We start from the raw sequence: 21,213 nt of genomic DNA on the forward strand, positions 1-21,213 counted from the left end.
AGGGGCGTGCCCGTCGTCCCCCCGTCAGTCAGTCAGTCAGTCGGTGTGGGAGGGGGAGGGGGACCGAGAGGCTCCGAGCCGAGCAGTCACCGCCGCCACCGCCGGGTCCGCGCAGGACGGATCGGCCCCTCCGCACGCCGCGCGGAGCCGCCGCGAGCAGAGCCGTTGCCGGAGCGTTGAGCGGGGGCCGAGGCCGGCCGAGGGGGCCTGAAGCTGAGAGGAGGCTTCGCTCCGTTCCCTTCCCTCCGCCCCCCCCCCCCGCCTCAGTTCGGGGGAGTAGCGGGCGGGCGGGCGGGCGCCGCGGAACAAAGGTAACGGCGCCGAGCCGGAGAAGGAGCCCCCCCCCCCCCCCTCCACCGGCAGCGCCGCCGGCGGGCGGGGAGGCGGCGCGGGGCCTCGGGGGGGGGCGCGGGGCCGGGCGGCGGCGGCGGGGCGTGCGTGCGGGGGGGAGGGGGGCGGTTGTTTTTCTCCTCGTAGCGAGACTGCGGCGGGACTCGCCGATCCTCCTTCCCCCCCCAACCCCCCCAAACACCCAGCGGCGGGGTGGGGGGAAGGGGGATCGGGTGCCGCCTGCGTCCAGGAGGGACCGGCGGCTTTTCCAGCCCCCTCCGCCGGGAGGGGACGGAGCCCCCTCCTCCACACACACACATACACGCTCCGTGTCCCCGCCGAGCAGGTCGGGCCCCTTTCTCCCCGCCCCCCTCCCTCCCCGTCCCCGCTCCCTTCTTTTCTTCTTCTTCCTTTTCTTCCCCTCCGCCGCCTCCCGCCCGCCCTCCCTCCCCCCGCCCGGACCCGCTGCGCCGAGCCGGGGAGTTGCGGCTGTTGCTGCTGAAACTCCTGCCGCGGAGTCAGCGCTTTCCTTTATTTGAGGGGGGGGCGGCGGGGGGGGGAGAGGAGGAGCCGCCGCGATCCGGAGCCGCAGCCCCTACAAAAAAGCGTGTGTGTGTGTCGGGGGGGGGGGGGCTGCTACCGACACCCCACTCCCCCGCCGCGCACACAGGCACTTTTCCTTCTACAATGGAGGAAGAGCCTCCCTTCCTCTTCTCTCCCTCTTCCCTCTCTCCGGCTCCCCGCGGTGAAGTGGGGAGGGGGAGTGGACCCAGGGCTGGGACCCCCGCGGGTCCCCTCCCGCCGCTTGGCGCCTGGGGAGGGGGCGCAGCGCCGCGGGGAGGCAGCCGGGGACGCCTCTCTCCCCCCCCCCCCCGCCCCGCGGCAGCCGAAGAGGCTGGGGGTGGGTTGTTGTTGTGGCAAGTTTCTCCTCCTCTGACAGAAATGGCGTCAATGGCAGCGAGTGTAGGGGAAGCCGCGGTGTGTGGGAGCTGGAGGGGAAGCAGCGGCCGAGGAAAGAGAGGAGGGGGTTAACCGGGGAGAAAGGGGGGATCCGGGGAAGGAAAGGGGGAGTTTCGGGAGGAGCCCGGCGCCCCCACCCCGATCCCTCCCTCCCCTCCCCCCGCTCGGTGCGAGCGGCTGGTGCGGTGCCTTAGCGCTTTGTTTTAAATTCCAGGTCCAGCCTCGGCCGCTCAGCCCCTATCGAGGCTTTTACCGCAGCCTGAGCTCATCATGAAGGTAAAACGCTCGCTTGTGTGCCTGGGAGGGGAAAGAAGGGAGGGTTGCACGAAGAAATGCTGTCCTATCTGTCAGTCCATCTGTCCCGACCCCGGTGCGAGGCTCGGTGCTGGTGCAGATCCAGACTGCGGGCTGCTTCGCCCCCGCTGCTGTGTTTCGGTGCCTTAGCTCATTTGCCGATGGTGGGGCAGGCTTTGCTCTGCCGCGTTACGCTGGGGGAAAAACTGTTAAGTTCGCTGAGTGGGGGGGTTGTTCTCCTTCAGAAACATTGTTTGTAGGAGAATAAGGACATGGCTGCCTGGGCTGAGCTTGCTTCATGGAGGAGCAGGGGACAGTCGCCCTGCTTGAGAAAGTAACGTTGCAGGGGAAATGCTGGCTATACAACCGCGTTTACTTGAATAGAGGGTACACGGTAGATTTACTTACTTTCTATTTGTTAATAGGAGTTTTGTTGAATGAATAATCTTGATATGATCAGGGAAGGTGCATGTAAGAGATTCTCTGCAGTGAAGTGATTGCTGTAAGGTACAGAAAGATTTTCAAACAGGTTCTAATTTTCTTCTCAGTGCTCCGTAGTATTCACATACCTCATTGTCACTCATTTTTCTTCTCTTAGGCCTTTATAGACTATTTATTTTCAATGTATTATGCAAGTTTTATAGAAAAAAAATCGGATTGGTGGAATAGAATGATTTCTTCTGCGTGTGGCAAAGATCAGTGTACCTAAAAGTAGTTCTTAACAATTGGGTTTGTTATTTTTTTTTAATCATTTTGCTGATATGTCTTGCTCAAACAGCTGTTTATGTTACCATGACCCCCATGTAATTCAGCTCTCACTCCTGCTGGGCTGCAGTAAATCTCATTTCAAAATAGCGTAAATCTTATAAAAAATAATTGTTACAAACCTGTGATACATCATCTCTTCGGTATTTATTAATAAAAAAGAGCAGTCTGTATGTGGGCTCTTGCACTATCAGAGTTGTGCCTACTGTCCGTGAATGAGTATTATGTAAAATGTGTACCTAGTACTATATTCACTGCTGGAAATGGTAAATGATATGGACTGTTTTAATTTCTAGATTGATCTGAATTGCTGAGCAGCAAACTAAATCTTTTTGTACAGCTGTTAAAGGTTTAGCATGTTTTTTTTACTTTGGTGACTTAATGACAGTATCTTTTAAAAAAATGATGTTTTAATTGCCCTCCCTCTGATCTTTCTTTAACAAGTGTTAAGATCTAAAATACTGCACACATCTTTCTCATTAAAAGTAACCTATTTATGAATTTACAACAACAGGCTGTTGAAGTAGTATGATATGGAGCTTTCCAAATGTGGCTCATTGCCTGGTGGGGATACAGGAGATGGAAGCAAGAGAAATAGGAGGCAGTATAGGGAGCTTTTTTCCCCCAGAAGGAAAACCACTTATTTAAATGACAGCTAAATTTGCATACATTTCTAATATTCTTTTTCCATGTAAACAAATCTTACAGTTACCATAGAGATTAGGTTCAGATACTGTGGTTATAGAGCCATATAAATATGTAGATAGACAGTTGGGAGGATGAGGAGGTCGAATCACAAGTGGAATACAAAGTGTTCTGTGAAATAGTGATAGAGACCCACTTCAGGCTGAATTGAACATATAAAAAATGCTTAAATTTAAAGTAGCAAATACAGAAACCTGTTAATAGAGCCATATTAAAAAAAAAAGGTTTGTGCTACTATTGCATTTTTATTTACTTTTTAAATCTGGATTAATTCTGTCAGGGTGTTTAAATGCTAAGTTTAAGTCTGCAGTTTTTGCAATTTGTATGTGTGTAGGGTTAAACTTACATATGCTTGAGGTAACTCCCCAGTGCTTTATTTACTGTGCCCTGTAATGTTAAGTGAGGTTAATCTGTAAGTCATTACACTGATGCTTTAGTTATTACAGTGAAACTTTTAACAGAATTTTAGCTCAAAAGAAATTTCTAAGATTCAACAGTCTAACCAAGACTGTTTTTTTAAGAGTTTAGGAGTAATACAGTGCATTAGTCTTTCTGCCTGGCTTAAATTTGTAATTTATTTTCTAAGCTTACAAGGATACAAGTTAGTCCAATAAGAAGCAGTAAGGGAGAGTGCTTAAGAGAATTATTAGCTTTCTGATCATATCACCACAAGGTAACATTGACTATACTAGATCAAGATACTGTTTAAATATGACTGTATATCTGTGTGCATTTATTTTGTAAGTTATTGAAAGAGTATGCCTCAAGGACACTTCAGCATGTAGAGAATTTAATGCTTTAAGGCCTAGTCTTACTTTGAGTCTGCTGACTGCAGACTTGCTGCTGACTGCATGATTGAGGCCTCTGTTTTTGATTTATGCCTTGGTCATTCTTTCATGTGCAGAGGGTTGTGTATTCTGGTGCACAGAGCATTAGAACTGGATTCCTTGTCAGTATCTTTGTCTCTCCGGGTAAACTTGAACAACTCATTTAGCTTTACTGACTCATTTTTCCCATCTGTGTAGTATGGATAGAATGTTTATCATTCTTTGTAAAACACAGTGAGGTATATTTAGGAAGAGTGCCAAGGCGTATTGATAGAAAGCTGTAAGTCACTCATGCTCTTGCATTTCGGAACCCTCTCAGACAAGAGAGGTGTGCTGCCTGCTAAGAGATTACCACCTCCAAAGCTGCTGATGTAATTGTTCTCCCAGCAGTAACCCAACTTAATCCAAGTAAATAAAGTCCCTTGTATAAATTAGTAACTTTAGCCTATTAAGTAGTCCTCCCGTGGACTGCAAAGACCATTTGAAGGCAGTCTTGAAATATCTTGAAATATGTCGTACAAGAAGTATTCAAGTCTTAACATAATTGTGCTTGTTATTGTGATGTTCTACTAAATCAGGCTTTTTCCTGTGTTGAATGACCTCTGATAGGAGTTAATACAGTTGTATAGATAATGGCTACGACAATTCATATGTTGCAGTGAAGCTTTTTTGTTTAACTTGGGCAGCTTCTGCATAAGGTCTTTTCACATTAAGTATGCTTTGAAAGCATGTAGAATCTGTTTGATTATTTAAAAACTAATTGCATGCCATCAAATTACTACCTACTAAGTAGGTAGCAGTATATATAAAAACATTATTATAGCTTGTTTTTATTTTTTCCCCAAAGCTGGGAAATAAACTCTGGGAAAGCAGAGTCTCTGCTTTTAAAGAAAAAAAGAAACACAAGTTCAGTTTCACCAATGATTTGTACCAAGAACTATTGTAAATAGCCTCTGAGATTTTGAATATGTATCGTGGCATTTGCTTGCTATTTAAATATGTGAATGAGGGTAGTATACCCACTGTAGTTAGAAAGTTCACTGCTGACTGGAGATAAAAATAGTGGATGTCCCAGAAGCTAGAGCAATGCACTATGAATTAAGTCATCTAAAATGCTTGTTTAAATGTTGTGACACTATTTGTATGTTAAAGTTTTTCAGTCCATAAAATACAAAATATTTAATGGTTGTAGATATTTCTGTTTGGTAGCCCTAGATGTTCCTGAGTGCTTGCTCAAAGCTGCCACACTAACAAATTAAGGAAGCTGTGTGTACAGTTTATGCTGGATTTTTGTTCTGTTTTTAATTCATCCTGAATTTACATTTTGGTTTCAGTAGTCTTTCCTAGTGACCTCTCTAGCTCTTCACAGAGATCACTAGATACTGATGCTCTAACTGCTTTCCTTTAAAGCCAGTCAGCCTGTTGCTCGTATTCTCTGCCAGTATGGCAGAGGACAAAAGTGAAATATCTGGTAAACTTTTCAGTCACTAATTTCCAACTTCGAGCACAAGTCAGCTGAAAGTCCTATTGCTCTTATGCAGGCTGGAAACCAGTCATGGAATGTAGTGACCTTTCACTTTCTGGTTAACTATTTGAATTACAGCAGGAATGGAGATTTATAAAGGAAGAATACCATTAGAGTACTTTTTGTGTTGGAGGTAGGAGAACAGGTAAGTCTTAAGAGGTGGTTTTCCCCTGTCATTTGTTTTTGCATTATGAAAAATTATTTTCTTAAATTCTGTCCTGATGTTCCAGTTTGAACAAGTGATCAGAGGCAGTTATTGACTTCCTCATGCTTGCATAATTATGTAGAAAGGAAAGCAAACACCACTTGCACCAAGCAATTACAAGTCGTGTTGGAATAATCTATGTTATTTTGAAATTGGTTATTTGCACTTTTGAAATGCCAATCTTAGTATATTTTACAGTGGCTAAACAACATGGAAGTCTTGAAGTTAAGTCTGCATGTTTAGTGTGTGACTGTTCAGTAGCTGAGTGCGTTGGTAAGAACTCAAAGTTAATTAGACCACCTAGTGGAAAAAAGGCTGTGTTAGGCTGAGAAGACTACAGTTGTAATAATCTATGAGCATTAGAAAAGTTAAGTTGCCTGTATTATTATCTTCAAAGTTGGTGAAGGGTTTTTGGATTAGTGCTCTTACAGCAGCATGACTATTGTATCAGGATACTGTCTAAGAAAAATGTTAGTAGACAAAATAATGAATATGCATAGCTTCACTAGAACACTGTGAGGTGGTTATTCAGTTCACTTTGTAATCTGAAACAAGTATACATGTAGTGCAGAAGCATGCTGTGATACACGTTGTGTGTCTGTGTTTTCAAAGAAACTCTGCATTGTAGTTGAGAAGCCTTTCAAAACAAAATGCAATGGTTTTGAGGCATTAAGCTTTACAGTCACTGTCAAATACTTAATCTGACTGCTTCGCTGGTCACATAAACTGAAAAAAAGGGGCTAACTTTGAGAAAGGTGGAAATTATACTGTTGTCGCAAATTGGTTTCAAATATTTAAGTCCTACAGATACACACATTTTCCTTAGAAAGATATGCTTTTGTAATAGGCTGAAGACTAAAAATAAAGGGAGACTGAGATTTCCTCATTTGAAAAAGTAACATTTTATAGAAATACCTAGAGCTTAAATTTACTTGGTATCTTTGTGTGATACAAAGCCAGCCAAATGCTAGATTAATTATCAGTTCATACTTAACTTGAAAGTAGTTAACCTGGTGTGAAATGCAATAGCAGGTTCTCTGCTGTTCTACTTACTACAGTAGGCACTTCAGCTGTTTTTACAGAAATGTACAAATCGGAATAAACGTGGATCTTGAACTGTTTTGCCTTAAGTATGATTTGGGTCACAGCTGAGAAATGTTGTTAAGTCAGGGCTTGTATGCTGCTTGCTTTTTAGTTGATGTGCTTCAGTAACAAATACTTCTTTTCTGCCTTTCCGATTTAGTTGTCCAGTTACTGTGCTTACTACCACTTACTGGATATTTGCTTCTGTGTGCATGGAATGGATTTTTAAAGACTTCTAGAAGATTTCAGAAGGCCTCCAGGGAACTAAGAAAAATTGTTTAGCCTTATGCATAAACTAAATGTTAGTGATTTAATAAGTGTTAGAATAATTATTTTAAAAGGTTTTGATAGAAAGTCAGAAATCTGGGTGGTTGGCTTTGGGGTTTTTTTGTTCTTTTTTTTTTTGTTAACATGGGATGACCAGATGAGAGCATATTTCAGGGAATTCAACTATGGAAAAGACAGCAAGCCGCTTTGATATTCTGTACTTGACAAGACATCTATTTTCCTTCTGAAGATTAGTTTGAACCAGGGAAGAAATTGAATAAAGCACTATTGTGCCTTTTTTTTTTTTTTTTCCTTTGGTTGGCTTGGAAGGCAGCATATAAAGCAGTCATGACCTGTTTAGCAAGAAGTGTTTGTAAGCAAGCTCTGGAAAGGCAACTGTGAGACTGTCAGAGCAGGGTGGTGGAGGGTGTTGCTGAGTTACCTGTAGAAAACTAGGACTCAGGTGACCTGCCTGCATTATGTGCAACCACTGTGTGACAGTGACTTCCTGAGTGAGTGTATATTAATTAATTGAATGTGGAGTACTATTTTGGGGTTTCCTGAACCTGTGGGGAGCACTATGAAGAAGATTTTTTTATGAGCTAAGCAGAAACATTGTAGTACTTAACTGTGAGAAGGTATTTTCCTTACTGTGAGCAAAAGCGGTAGTCATCACCAGTTAACCTGGAGTTACTTGCTCCCATTGCTGTTGTCTTTGAGCCTGTATGTGCTCTGGAGTGAAGAGGGTGGTCAGTACGCCAAGGAAAAGACCTTTGAGCATCCAGAGTTCCCAAATTATGTAGTCTTTGATGGTGACGTCTGCAGACCACCTTAAAGAGTGTGCTATTTGGAGACAGCATTCATCAGTTGTCATTTAAGCTAAGCATGAATGCAAACATCTATAGAGCTCTGTTGCAGAGCAGATCACTCAGGCTGGACTGACTGGTGAATAACACCGTTCTTGGGCAGAAGAGTGAGTTTGCTGTTCTTCTCATTGTTTAATCAGTTGGTTTGTCCCCCAGCAACCTACAGCAAAGGATTTGGTTTCATAACTAGTTTGTCAAATTAGGTTTGTATGGTCATGGAAGAAGGCAGTCTTGTCTCTTTCTTCCACTCCTGGCTGTTTTTTCTTGTTGTGTTTTGTGCCAGCAGTCCATTTGTGTGGTCCCAAGGTGGACCGAATCAAACTGAAATTAACTCAACAACGATCAGATATATATACTCTTCAGTTGCAGCCAGTCCTTGACTTGGCTGATCCCTATGATTGGGGTGGAGGAAGAAAGGAGAGGAAACCAGAAGTACACTGAGACTGATTTGGATTGGTTTAAACTGCTTGCGAACATGCGTTCTTCCCCATCCCTCTGCCAAGTTAGCAGTTTGCAGTCATTAGGCTAAACATTTTGTAAACTGTCTGCAGGTGAAATTGCCATAGAGGTTTTTCTAGGCTTGACTGCTAGCCAGAACACTGCACTTTTCTATAGGTTTGAAGTCCATGTTTTCTAGGTGGTGTTGAGTGTAAAGATTAAATGGAATTGATGCTGTGACTTGAAGGTGACAAAATTTAATTTTTGGTATGATAAACATTGATTTCAAGTTCAAAAGATGGAGAGGTTTTAAAGAAGACATGGTATTAGACTCAAAAAAGAAAGTATTCGAAGTATTTTTTTAAGGAGGCCAACATACGCTTTGCTTCCTCACCTCCCCCAAGTTGTTTTTCAATACTTTGAAAGAACACCAAGACAATGTCTTTTTCCCCCCAAACTAGAGAAACAGTTGGTGTTATAGTTTTCTGGAGAAGAATATTTATAAATACTAGATTTCTGTGCTGTAAAGGTGACAATCTTCATGTAACTAATAGTTATGTATACATTCTGACAATAGGTGTTTTTACCAATGGGTGGAAGAATTAAGCAATTGTGCTACCTTTATTCCAAATTAAAACAGTCAGAAACGATAAATTGGGGAGAAATTGCATCACTCTTACTTTGGTAAGGAAATCAAAGGGAATAGAAGTCAAGCTTTCAATTCTTTGTATGTTAAGAAGGCCCAAATATTTATGGGTAGATTAGTGGAGACCCAGTGACAGTCAGGAGTTAATGCCAGATGGAGGTGGTAGAGTAAAATGTACAACACTTTCTGCTTATTACCAGAAACTTAATGCAAAAGTTTGGATGACATTTGTTACCATCCTTTCCAAGAACTGGGGTTCTCACTGAGTCTTTGTCTGGGATCCTTTCCCTTTTCCCTCTTAGAAGTCCTTCTTATATTATTGTTCGTTGTTTACACCGTCGTTCTAAGGGCAGGGAAATGGGATTTGACTTCAGCAAAATTCAGAACCAGGTGTATGATGCTAAGTTTCAGCTGGTAATAAGTAATGTAATAGGGAGTAATTTTTTTGTTTGTTTTTTTCACATTCTTTTCTGATCTGAAGAAAGTGTTTCCGTTTGTGGCAGGGCAACCTGTTCCACTGTGACAATTTTTTTCTTCAGATTTTCAGCTATCCTCTCAACAGCAGACTGCAAGTGCTAAATCTCTTATTTGTACATTTAAAATAGTTCACTTCATGTTTTCTTAAAGATAAATGTAGAATACATTCTTCTAAGATCACAAAGAATGCTTTAAATTAATTTATAGTGGTGGAAGATAGACTTTCCAATATCCTGTACGAGTGTTTAAGTGAAAGAGTGTTAGCTTAATCTTTTTGTTAATGCTGTGACACTTAGGTTAATGTAACTTCTTTTCCTGGGAGAAATAATAAGGGGTTGAGACATTTTGGAAATGAGTACATGTTATACCAGCATTTCAGAATTCAGGAATTTCTAATGGAATATGCGTTTTCCCTTTTTAACTTCTTTTGCTGCACTTCTTATTGAAAGACAGATGTTGCTGTAATATTAAATTAATGTTACTTGAAATTACATCACTAAACTTAGAAATAAAATACATATAATTCTTAATCTTTGTGCTTCCATAAATATAAAAGCATTTTTGAAAACATAGCAGTAATTTTATAAATTTCCACTTAAATTTCTTTAGAAGGTTGTCATGCTTGATGTGCATCAAGGGAGATGGTGTAGTACTTTAGCATAAGTAAGACTGCCCTAGAGTTTAAAAATTAGGGTATGATATGTACCAATACCTTACTGCCTGAAACAGAGACAAAAATGGAGACAATAATTCAACTTGAAGTAATTTCCATTTTGTGAATGCAGATTTATTCTGAGGTGCTCTTCCAGAACTTTATAATGACAATCCACATACATTTACCCATAGAACATGATTTGGGTAACTGTGCAGTGTCTTTGTCTTCTTTGCAGAATTTCATGCCTATTTTCCTGCAATGTTGGACAATTTAAAAGACATTAAAGCTTGGATTCATTCCTTTACTTACAGATTACTAATGCAGCTTTTACATTCCTAAAAATCAAGTAGTACAAAAGATGATGTTACCTGTTGATGGAGAGTATTGGATATATGGGCTGGAACCTGCCAAGAGTCACACTTCAAATATATTCTGTTATTCTTGATCCATTTTGGAATTGGGCTGCTGAGGCTGCTGTTTTAACTGCATTCCTTGGAATAATTTAACATTAAGTTCCAGAAAATATTAGTATGTATATTAGATGTCTGTTTGCAGTAATTCAGTTTTTCTTTGTTGGTAATTCTTTGGCTGTTGAGCAGATATTCTGATTTCAGTTTACTTTGCCTGATGCTAGCCAAAATGTTTGGATTGATAAGATAAACATATTTCACTGTATTAAAATAAATCTCTTATTTCATACATTGACTTTTCTCAGATAATACAGAGTATATATTTATATGTACACTTACAGTGTAGGGTGATTAAGGTTTTTAGAGGCAAGTAAAGTGAATGAGTTGCTTTTGTTACATTCTACATAGTAAGAAAAATCCTCTGTTGATGACAGCATAATAGTAGTATATCAATGGTAAGAGAGATAGATATATGTCCTGCTATGACAGACTTTTTTCACTGGTAATGTGCGTGGCATCTGTAGTATCTAGATAGCAACTCAAGTGGTAGTAGGTCAGGTTTAAATGAGTGGAAAGTTGTAATTTATATCTCTGCAGTAGCACTGATTTCAGTTCAGTAAAATTATACTTACTCTATTTTGCATTAGAGAGCAATCCTACCTGTTTCTGACTGGAATAACTTGTTGTTCAACAGCATTTAATTGAACATTTGAAATGTTATAATAAAATCTTAATTATGGTTTGACAATAAATATCAAACACAACATCTATTATGTGGAATAAAAATTAGTCGTGATACTTAAGCTGGCCTGATGAAGTTTCTCTAGATGTGTATATTGTATTTACTTAGTTGGAATTTTGAGGAAGCAAATCAGCTTTTATGATCTTCATAGAAATATATATCTCAAAACAACCAAAAAGACCTCCCCCCTCCAAAAACCAAACAAACCAAAACCAAACCCCAAACCAAAAAAACAATCCTTCAGGTGCTTGATTCCAGACATTTCCAGATACAGTTCCAGAACTTCGCTATCTTACTGCTGTACCTGGATATCATTACTATGCTTGCTCAGAATTAAACTTGGGAAGAAAAAAATAGACTGCAATACTTAAATGCCATCTGCAAAAGAGACTACAGGAAAACTCCTTAGTCTTAAATGAACTGCAACATATTTTCTTTTGTCTGGCAGTTTCTCTTAATACAGCTTTTGTGCCCACTGAAACAACATTCCAGCCAAGTACATGAACGAGTATGTAGGCACACATCAATTGCTTTGAAAGGCCAGTGTGAACTCTGGCTGGGTATTCTGCTTCTAGCAGTGGTAATGCACAATATTTCTACGAAAGCAAATATTACAGTGGGCTGATCAGTCATATGGTAGTATTGGAAGATTACATTTATTCTTTAAGCTGTGTATTTCAGAATTTCTCTTCAATTATCTTCTTAGGCTTAGGAAAAAAAATGTTGATTATAAAACTATAATTAATTAGAATTTTGTATGTAGTTGATACTGTAACCTGCTGATTTGACAGAGACACTGATATTTTATTGACAGGCATTGTGAGAATGCTGCATTGTCTTCGGTACTGAAGACCTCTTGGGAGGTCTTGTTGAACTTTGGAGAACAGAACGAGGTTTCATGTGGAAAGTAACAGTAGAATTGTTGATGCATAGAAGACTATCAAGTAAAACTTGGATAGACTTCTTCTCTTTCACTTTAGTAATCCTAAATGTTGCTTTTTGAAAAGAGGCTAAAAAAATGAAGGTTTTAGTATAAGAGGCTTAAAGACTTTTAAGAAAAAAACTGGGCTTTACAGAATAGTTTCAGCACACTTGAAAGCAGTGAATAGAATCTCATATCACCTGTGCAACTTCAAAAATTTTACTTTCTATTTTTTAATATGTTGGAAGAGTTTTGTGGAATCAGAGCAAGGATCTTTCCTTAAATAGCCACTCCCTGGAAATGGCTGCCATTAGTCACAGGCTAAGCCAGCTGAAGATGTTTTGGAAACAGGTGCAGCAATGAGTAGCCAAAGAAGCTGAAGCATTCTGGGTAGTTAAATTGGATAAAAGGTATGAAACAAGTAATTTAGGTCCTTTCATTTCTTAACTTTTGAAAGGTAACCTAGCTGAATACTAGCTGCTTGTATATTGTTCTTATTCCCCATAGGACTATGGTGGCACTTTTACTTTCTGAGTAGCGCACATCTAAAATACGTTAAAACTATTCATAATTATGCAGCACTTGACAATCTCCTCTTAAACTCATCTTCAACTGCTTATTTATCTTTTCTTAATATCTGTGTTACTTCTAATGCTTGCATTCTTGGTTTGCTATGAGTATTTTCTGATGGAAAATTCTTGAAAAGGTATTCAAATAGTCGAACTTAGTTGAACAGGAAAAGCTTCCATCTCTGGTTTGGATAATTGCCATATTGATTATACTTAGCTTTTTTCCCAAATTTCCTTTCACAAACCTAAAGCTTAAATACTGAACTCTTACATTTAGGTAGAGAAGAACTCTGGAAGACTAGTGCTGTTGTGGAGAGGGATAAAAAAAGAGAAATGATCAGTTTTCTTGTAATACCCTTGCTACTGACCACGCAGGAATATTTGGTCAGTAGTATTCTCAGAAAATGTGTTGAGATGGGAGAGGAGTTTGTATGTGTGCTTATATTTGTTAGATTTCTACAAGTTATGAACTGTGTTCCTACAAGTTAGGAAACTTGTAAAACTAGCTCATAGAAGAATATTCTTAAAGAACACTGTAGTTTTTATGGGGGGGGGGGAAGCAAAAATTAAAATTATGGACTTAAGATTTCAGTCGTAATGTGTTTGTCTTTTTTTTTTAACCATGTAAAATTGTACTGAGTTGCGTACGTATTCCTTCAGAAGACATACTCCTGGCCTTTCTCTCTATTAGTCTGGGGAAAGTGGGATGTGCAGATAAGCTGTTGGCTTTTCACAACTTGGGGGGTGGGGGAGGGAGTTACAATTTACTTAACAGTTCAAGGAACTGTCTGTCTGAAAGAAAAGCGCACTGAAAAATAATTGTCTATATTTTTCTGGCAGAATATTACATTAGTGAAAACAAAGTTTATTCAATAGAATATTCTGCCACAGCAAGGCTCTTCAAATTTAACATCACCCACAGTAGCTCAACCAGAAGTTGATTTGTGGTATGGGTTGCCTTGTGCTATGATTTGGGAAAGCAGCATAGCGATTTTTGTTGGGATTACTTCAGGTTCACTTACTTGGTGCTTCTCTTGGGAAGTTTACAGTGCAATGTTGTGCAGAGATACCTGTGTCAATATGGAAGTAATTCGCTTGTCAGAGTACAAGGCTCAGCATGAGTTATAATTTACCATAGTTTTTTTCAGATAAATTACTCACTGTACTAATTTCTGTGCTGCCCTAGCTATCCAGTGTCCAGCTTAGTTAAGGCATCTTTATTCTGCAAGGACGTGGATATATCATGTGTCAACAGTGGCCCAATACGTGCTGGTAAGAAAACACCAGTAGGTTTAACAGAAAATGTTCTTTCCTCTCCCAGGCTCAGATAATTGGTTATGTGGATTATATAGCTATATAGTCTTAACTGATTTACTGTCTGCTCTTCTTGACTGGGAGCTTTCTGTAGACTTAACCGACCATTTTATAGTAGTGACAGACTAAACTTTTGAATCTGTTTCAGAATCTTGGATGCTTCTGCATAGTGCAAGTATGTGTATAGTCATGCTAATACTTCAATTCTTTTTAACCTTGCTTGTGTCTGACTCCAAAAGCTGTCTTGTGAGTGTCTTTAATTCAGTGGTTTTTGAACAGTGATCTGTAGGTGCTGTGGGTTCTGTAGCCTGCTTCTAAGGAGATCTGAAGATACAATTAAGATAAGCAAGCTTGTTGGTTTTTTTTGTTTTTTATTCCCCTCCCCTTTTTTTTACTGGGAGAGGAAGCTGAAGAATTGTTTGACTATTTTGAAAGATGTAATATCTTTCTATAAAGTTATATCTATCTATCTATCTATCCAGAAAGATATTATGCAGATATATATTTATATTGTCGTAGGACTTACAGGCAGTTCAAGGATGGTAAGACTACTCCAGGCATCATAAAACGATAGCCTCTGCTGGACTAAGCCGAAGGTACTACTGATGTTTTGCATGTGTATAGTTATTGTATGCTATTTTTATCTTAACTAATGTAATGCTAAATAATTGCTTATTAGGAAGAAGAATCCTCTTCATAGGAAGCTTGGAGAGAAAAATCAGTATTTGCTAAGTGTAAAAGGGAAAAAACATAGGACAGGATAATCTGCAGGACACTGAAAAATAGCTCTAGAATGTATCGTGCCAGATACATTGCAAAGAGACCAGTATAGATATACCTATAAAGCATGATATTTTAATCTCTACTTTCCAAAGTTTATGCTGCAAAAGTAATAGTGGTCAGGGTAACATTTATTTATATAGCCCCCATATGTGTATATTTTAATATTTAGAAATTATCTACAGTTCTTTAAAAGGTTCAGTTTGTTGGCTAGCTTGCCTTTGAATTTAATTCCAGTTTTAGTCTGTTATATTAGCTGTTTCAAATGCATAATTGTGGCACAGGGAATTCCAGGAAAGCCAAATATAAGGGCTAACTACTTTTAAGCCAAAATATTGCACTCTAACTGTATTAGTTGTTTTATCCAAATGAGACGTGTTTTGTTAGGTCTTGTGTAATGTTTTCCCCTGGAGACTAAAGAATAGCAGGCTACTGACTAGGAATAAAAGGCTAGTTTAGACCAGAAGTGAAGATCTGCCAAAATGTTCCAAATAAGGATTTGCTTACACTAAAACCTAAGGAAAAGTCTAGGGATTAGTTTATATCTAGGTGAATTCAAAGATCGTCCAAAACCCAAAACAAATGAAAAATGTTTGAGTTTGGCTGGTTTGCAAAATGAGAATCTTAAAAGTTACTGCTGGCACTGAACTAGAAAGGAAGAAAGACTGTTGGTCTGTGTATGCTAAATCTGCTGAAGCCAGCGGAGAAACTTGAGGACAGTTCTGCAGAGTAAGTCCCTGGAAAGTGAAGGAGAGCCTGGTTTGCCTGTTCTGAAGTGCATCTTCAGGTTCTGTTGCTTGTGTTTGGATCTTAGTGAATCTGAGGCTTATGCTTTTATGTGAGATGAAAACAACCTATTGGAAAAGCAGGAGAAAAGGAAAAGGCAAGTTGGTGGAGAGAACAGAACTTTTTCTGTAGGTAAGATATCTTTGTGCTATATGCTTTTAATTTAATATAGACTGAAATGGGGACTTAGATGACTATTTCTCCACCAAGTCTGAATTTTGCAGAAGAAACTAGATGCCAGAGGTGTAATTGACTGAAATTATCTTTGTAGTGATATTTAGCCTTCTTTTAGTTGAATTTTTTTAATAGCAATGTCAGGCTGTGTGAAGGGGGGAGGAAGTCTACATAGCCATATTTCTGTAACTGTAGTGTGTCTTTGAGTGCATGTACTGTGTCAAATGGTGCTAACGAGCTCACCAGGTTAAATCCACACAAGACCATGAGACTATTGAAAGAATATGTCTTCTCATATTTTGATCTCTTTGCCATTATGGATGTAACCTGAAACACAGGTTTTCTGGATCCAGTGCGCTTTAGTGTCTGCCATTGCTGTTAAACTTGATGGAGTTAAGGTTTATCCTTTCCTGTGCAAAGTAGTGACTTGTTCTGAGGAATCTTGTTTGTCCAGCTGTATGGTTCTGGACAGTTTTCTTGTTCTACTGTAGATCTCTGCTCCTTGAAGGCCTGTTAAAGATTGTCTGAATACTGGGTCGTCGTCTTGGTACAAGTTCTCTGTAGTCCAGTCATTAAATGTCACACTTCCTGGAATGTCAAGCCAAACTAGTTATTTTTGACAGGACTATCCCCACAGTTTCTATTTTATGGGAAATTCTGAAATTTTTGAAGTTCATCTTGAAATTTGTTCTTGGTTTAGGATTGGACTTCTTATTTTACAAAAAAAGATAAATAAAAGAACCAAAACTATTTTGTTTGGTTCTGTAATATAGTGGTAATGGTGCTTTGCTAGTTTCCTATAAAAATCAACACTCAGTCTATTCCGACAGAATGCTCAGCTGAATCAATATTTTTTAATACGAAAAAAATGTTTTGCTGGAAAAGCTAATACCTGCTTTGTTTGCAAATAGTGTGCAGTAGATATAAAACTTAACATAAACTGTTTTTTTGAGTGCTATCCAAGTAGATTAGACTTTGAATAAAAACTTGCATTTGACCTTGCATATACTCCAGTACTGAAGTGCTTTCAGCCAGTTTAAGGCCACTTCAGGGATTTAGTGGAGTTGTTGGACTGAAAGCTGTTCGTTAGATGCCCAGATCTCTGACTTGCATTCAGGGATGAAACCCAGTTTAGAGGATCATTTGAAGAAGAGATAGTTAGCTTGATTACCTAGTTATTAAAAAAAAAAATTTACACCCCCCCCCCCCCCCCCAGTAGCGTGGTAAATGTCATCCTCCTCATCCAACTAGGGGCTTCATACATTTAATTTTTAGAATTTGGAAAAAAAGGAGCTAGAAATCTAGAGTGTGCAATGAAAAGGTAAATATAGAAAATGCTATCACATACACACATGAGATGGTGGGTAAGGGAAGAGGAATATTTTCTAGTTTTTGAAATGTCTGTATTTTTTTGCAAGAACCTTACAAATTCTAAACAATGATCATGGAGTGCTACTTCATGTTGTAGTCTGAGGCAGACTGCCGGTTTACCCATTGATTTCTCCTCTTCTACTTTGTTAACTCTGGTGTTTGATCTTACAGTGAAATTACTTAACTCACTAAAGTGGAAGAAAACTAGTTCAGCAAAAGTAAAAAGAAGCAAACAGCTATTTATTGAATTGGTGAGTTGAAACACTTTAGCCTTTAATCAAAGGTGTACCAGAACTGATGTAAAAGGGAGGATGGACAGGGAGAGGCATCATTCATGTAGATTCGAGTTTGGAGCGCCAAGGCCTTCCTTTTTTACACTCCTAAGTTGATGTGACTTGCATGGAACTGCTGCGGTAGTGGTGGCTGCTATGCAGGTATCATTCCTGTAGATTTGAGTTTGGAGTGCCAAGGCCTTCCTCTTCTACACTCGTAAGTTGTTAATTCAACTCACGAAAGAAACATGAAAGAGCACACTATCTATTTAACTGTTGGTGATCCTGTAGCAGCACACGCCTTCCCCTCCCAGTTTCAGAAATGTAGAACTACTGTTGGCAGTAGGTAGTGTCTGTCACCAACTTTGGTAGTTTAAACCCATTTTATTTGATTTATTTTTGATGGCTATGTTTTTTTGTTTTCTGCAGGTAGGCAGAATAGAATATTTAGAATATTTATCCTAGCATTCCTGGCTTTATTCGTAAAGGATTGAATTGGTTCAACCCTTTTTACTAGACTGGTTTTCTAACTTTGCACAATGATCAAAACTGCATCCTGATCATCATTCAAAGCTACCAGGAATAAACAGGTGTGACTTGTGTTCAGAACAGTTCTGCTGGATTAAATTTCTAGCATAAAGAAGCCATATACTTACTTTTGTGCCAGTTAGGTCTTAAAGCACTTAATTTTTTAGAGTTTCCTGTCAGTTTTACAGCATTCAGGGCTGTTGTGATGCTTTGCTTCTTGCTGTTTGTTTTGTTAGCTCGTACAGTTCTACACAAGACATTTGTATTTTGATTCTTATACAGGTAGTTATGTATTTTGGGTTGCAAGTACAGCAGAAACTATGTTAGTCATTTCTCACTTTAAAGAAAAAGGTATCTGATTTTAATAGCCCCCATTTCTCCTCTTCCCCTCCTGCATTTAAATAAAGGCCCTATTCCATCTGTTCCTTTTAACAGATAAAGCATTATGAATATTGCCATTTCAGAAATCTAATAAGCAACTGTATTAACTACAATCTATGTTACCAGGTCTTTTTGTAAGTACTAAGAAAAATGCATTATGAAATTCTAATCCATTATAATGGGATGCCTTTGAGGCTAAAAAAACCACAGCTGTAATAGCCACAAGATTGCAGGATTTCAGAGCAATGAATATGAGGACAAGGCAGCCAGCTTTGGCCTAGATAATATGTCGAGAGGAAGTGGGGACTGACTGCAACAGTTGAGCTTTTAAAACTAAAGAAGTGAACAGATTGTTGCCAAGCAGAGTTGTGTACAGTGTGTTTTTAAAATTAGTATTATGATAAGTAAGTTGAGCTCTAACCAGAGATGAAACCGTGTGCATACTTCCTGTCTGAGACATCACACAAGTGCCTGGGGGTGGAAGACTGAGTTTTGACACACATCAGCACATATCAGAAGTGGTAAAGCTGGTATTTCTTTTGCTGGAAAAGGAAAGAGTGGTTTTCCTGATCGCTTTGATTGGCTATTTAGTATACGGGGTAATTCACAGAATCTTGAAAAGCACAGATAACTCTTCAGAAGTCTTTCCTGTTCTGTAGCTGCCTTTATCACAATATTTTGTTTTAATTGTGGGAGCTCTTGTTGATTCAGAATTTGAGTGTGAATACCTATAGCCAGATTAGGCTTAGTCTGAACTACTGCTTCGACCTTTGCTTGATCATTCCTTTAATGTGTATTTAGTAAGACTGTTGACTTAAAGCCTCGAAGAGATGGAATATTTATTTCAACCCTTACAATCTCTTCAAGTAACTAGTTACACAGAATATTAACATCCTTTTTTTTTTTTAAACCTAAAAGCTCTGTTCATCCTGAAGCCAGGGGATTTTTTTAATGCCCTAGACTGCAAGATTACAACATCTTGGCAATATTGCTTCTTTCCTATGCAATGAATGAGCACTTAAGTCTGACACCGTAGGCCAAATCTGGTGAAGGACTGTAGCTAGCTAACCTGTGGGTGTTTGTTATACTTGTCAGTACGAGTGATGGCACTGCAGAAGTCTCCTTTGTATTATGAATGTGCAGGCATGTGGGACTGGATGTTCTGTCTGCTGGGCAGAAAGAGAATTAGTCAGGTAAGAGCGCTTTATGAAGTACGGTAGAATCTGTTGGATGGTTAGCACAGGACCTGTCTGCAAGCACCTATGACTCGTTCAGGCATCCCATTTCCTTTGAGGTGGTTTGTGTCACAGATTTGCAGTAGTCCAGATCATCTGGAGGAGTGAGATGGGTGCTTTATTCAATAAGCCAAGATTCCCAGGACAGAATCGAAAACTTTGCACTAGCTGCCTTTTAATCTAAGGTTTTAGTGTCTGGGATTGAAGACAGCCAACAGGCTAAGCTGGGGAGCCATCAACAGTCAGCACACTTGCTAGAGTTTCGTGGTATGGTATGTGCCACATTAACAGTTAGCTGCTATTGAAAATGGAACATGCTGCATGCTATTTCCTCCTCCCCTGGGGGGCAGTTCTTGGGGAAAAAGAGCCAAAAAATAAATGGAACATGAGGCAATGTCATAGTTGTGCCAAAAAGGCAAATGTCCTGCTGGAATGTTGAAGTATTATTTGAAAATTGTGTGAAATAATCTGTTTGCTTCTCTTGCAATCAATTAGGCCATACCTGTGTCCATTTTTGGGCACCAACTTGAAGAAATATGTGATGTAATTAAATTAAACTCTAGAGGAAAGCAATTAGAAATACAGGGTGTCTTAAAAATATGGCCTTAGAGGTAAAATTTACACAATAACTTGGGGTTTTGGGTTTTTTTACTTTTAGAGATTACTCTAAGTAGTTGTATCTCTTGAAAGCTGCAAAGCAGAAGCACAGAGGTGTCCATGTGCAGGATTGATAAGACAATAACAGCAGCAAGGAATATTTAGATGAGATCATGAAAAACTCTGTAAGCACTGGAATGTTGTGTGCAGGCACTGTGGAATATTCACTCCTGAATTAAAGAATACATATGACAGACATTTGTTATGAATAATACAGCTAAAATGATCCTACTAAGAGGAATGGCCTTGATAACCTTTTATGTGTAATTAAGTTTTTGTTTGTTTATCCCAGGAATCTCATCCATCCTAATTGAATCTTCAATAAAGTGGTTACTTTAAGTTATTTCAGTCTCTTTGTAGGTATTTTCTAAACTAATTTTCATAGTTCTTTCTGAATGTCTTGTCCCTGGCCAGCAGTTCTACACTGAATGACTGGGCAGCAGTTGAGGGAGCGTGGCAGAGTTAAAGATCCCCTCTCCTGTCTAAAATTTCTTGTGTTGCTGTATGGTGTTAGACATTTTATACTGCTGTGCTGTCGGCAGACTCTTGTGTACAGTTGGCTGCTACAAACATATTTTGTCTGTAGAACCACAGTGCACGTGTTCTTAGTTCCTGAATGCTTGGATTTGTGCATAGCTTTGATGTGTAGATTGGTTGTGTTTAATTTACTAAATTATCTGTCTTTAGAAGGGATTGATTCTTAATAAGAAAAATGCTGTAATTTCACTTTGTTTCATATTTACATTGTTTTGTTTCATATTTGTGGACAGCTGCATGTAGTTTTGATGTTACTTTTGGTACTCCCCCATCGTTCTCCTAGTTAGCAACAGTGGCAAAAACCAAATCCAAAGGCTACATGATTATTTTTTTTTTACTAGAGTAATGATGTAATTTAATGTGTTATTTTGTTATATTTTAATGTGATATTAAAAAAAGTCCTTTATATTAAATTACAGATCAGCTACAGTCATGATTTCATACAAATATACAAAATAACATCTTAAAAATAAATGATTAAAATTTCAAAAT

General features: G+C 39.3%; 1 protein-coding gene across 3 annotated transcripts in view; it reads left to right on the forward strand.

The window, feature by feature from the left end:
- The first annotated feature begins 53 nt into the window (after window positions 1–53).
- ARID4B (AT-rich interaction domain 4B) overlaps window positions 54–21,213 on the forward strand; it is a 93,830-nt gene continuing 72,670 nt past the window's right edge. For all 3 annotated transcript variants that reach the window (XM_075043256.1, XM_075043258.1, XM_075043257.1), the window contains exons 1-2: window positions 54–311; window positions 1,505–1,566. In XM_075043256.1, coding sequence (XP_074899357.1) covers window positions 1,561–1,566 — 6 coding nt within the window. In that variant the 5' untranslated portion in view covers window positions 54–311; window positions 1,505–1,560. The remainder of the gene's footprint in view (window positions 312–1,504; window positions 1,567–21,213) is intronic.

This window comes from Buteo buteo, chromosome 12, assembly GCF_964188355.1.
Source record: "Buteo buteo chromosome 12, bButBut1.hap1.1, whole genome shotgun sequence".
Lineage (NCBI taxonomy): Eukaryota > Metazoa > Chordata > Aves > Accipitriformes > Accipitridae > Buteo > Buteo buteo.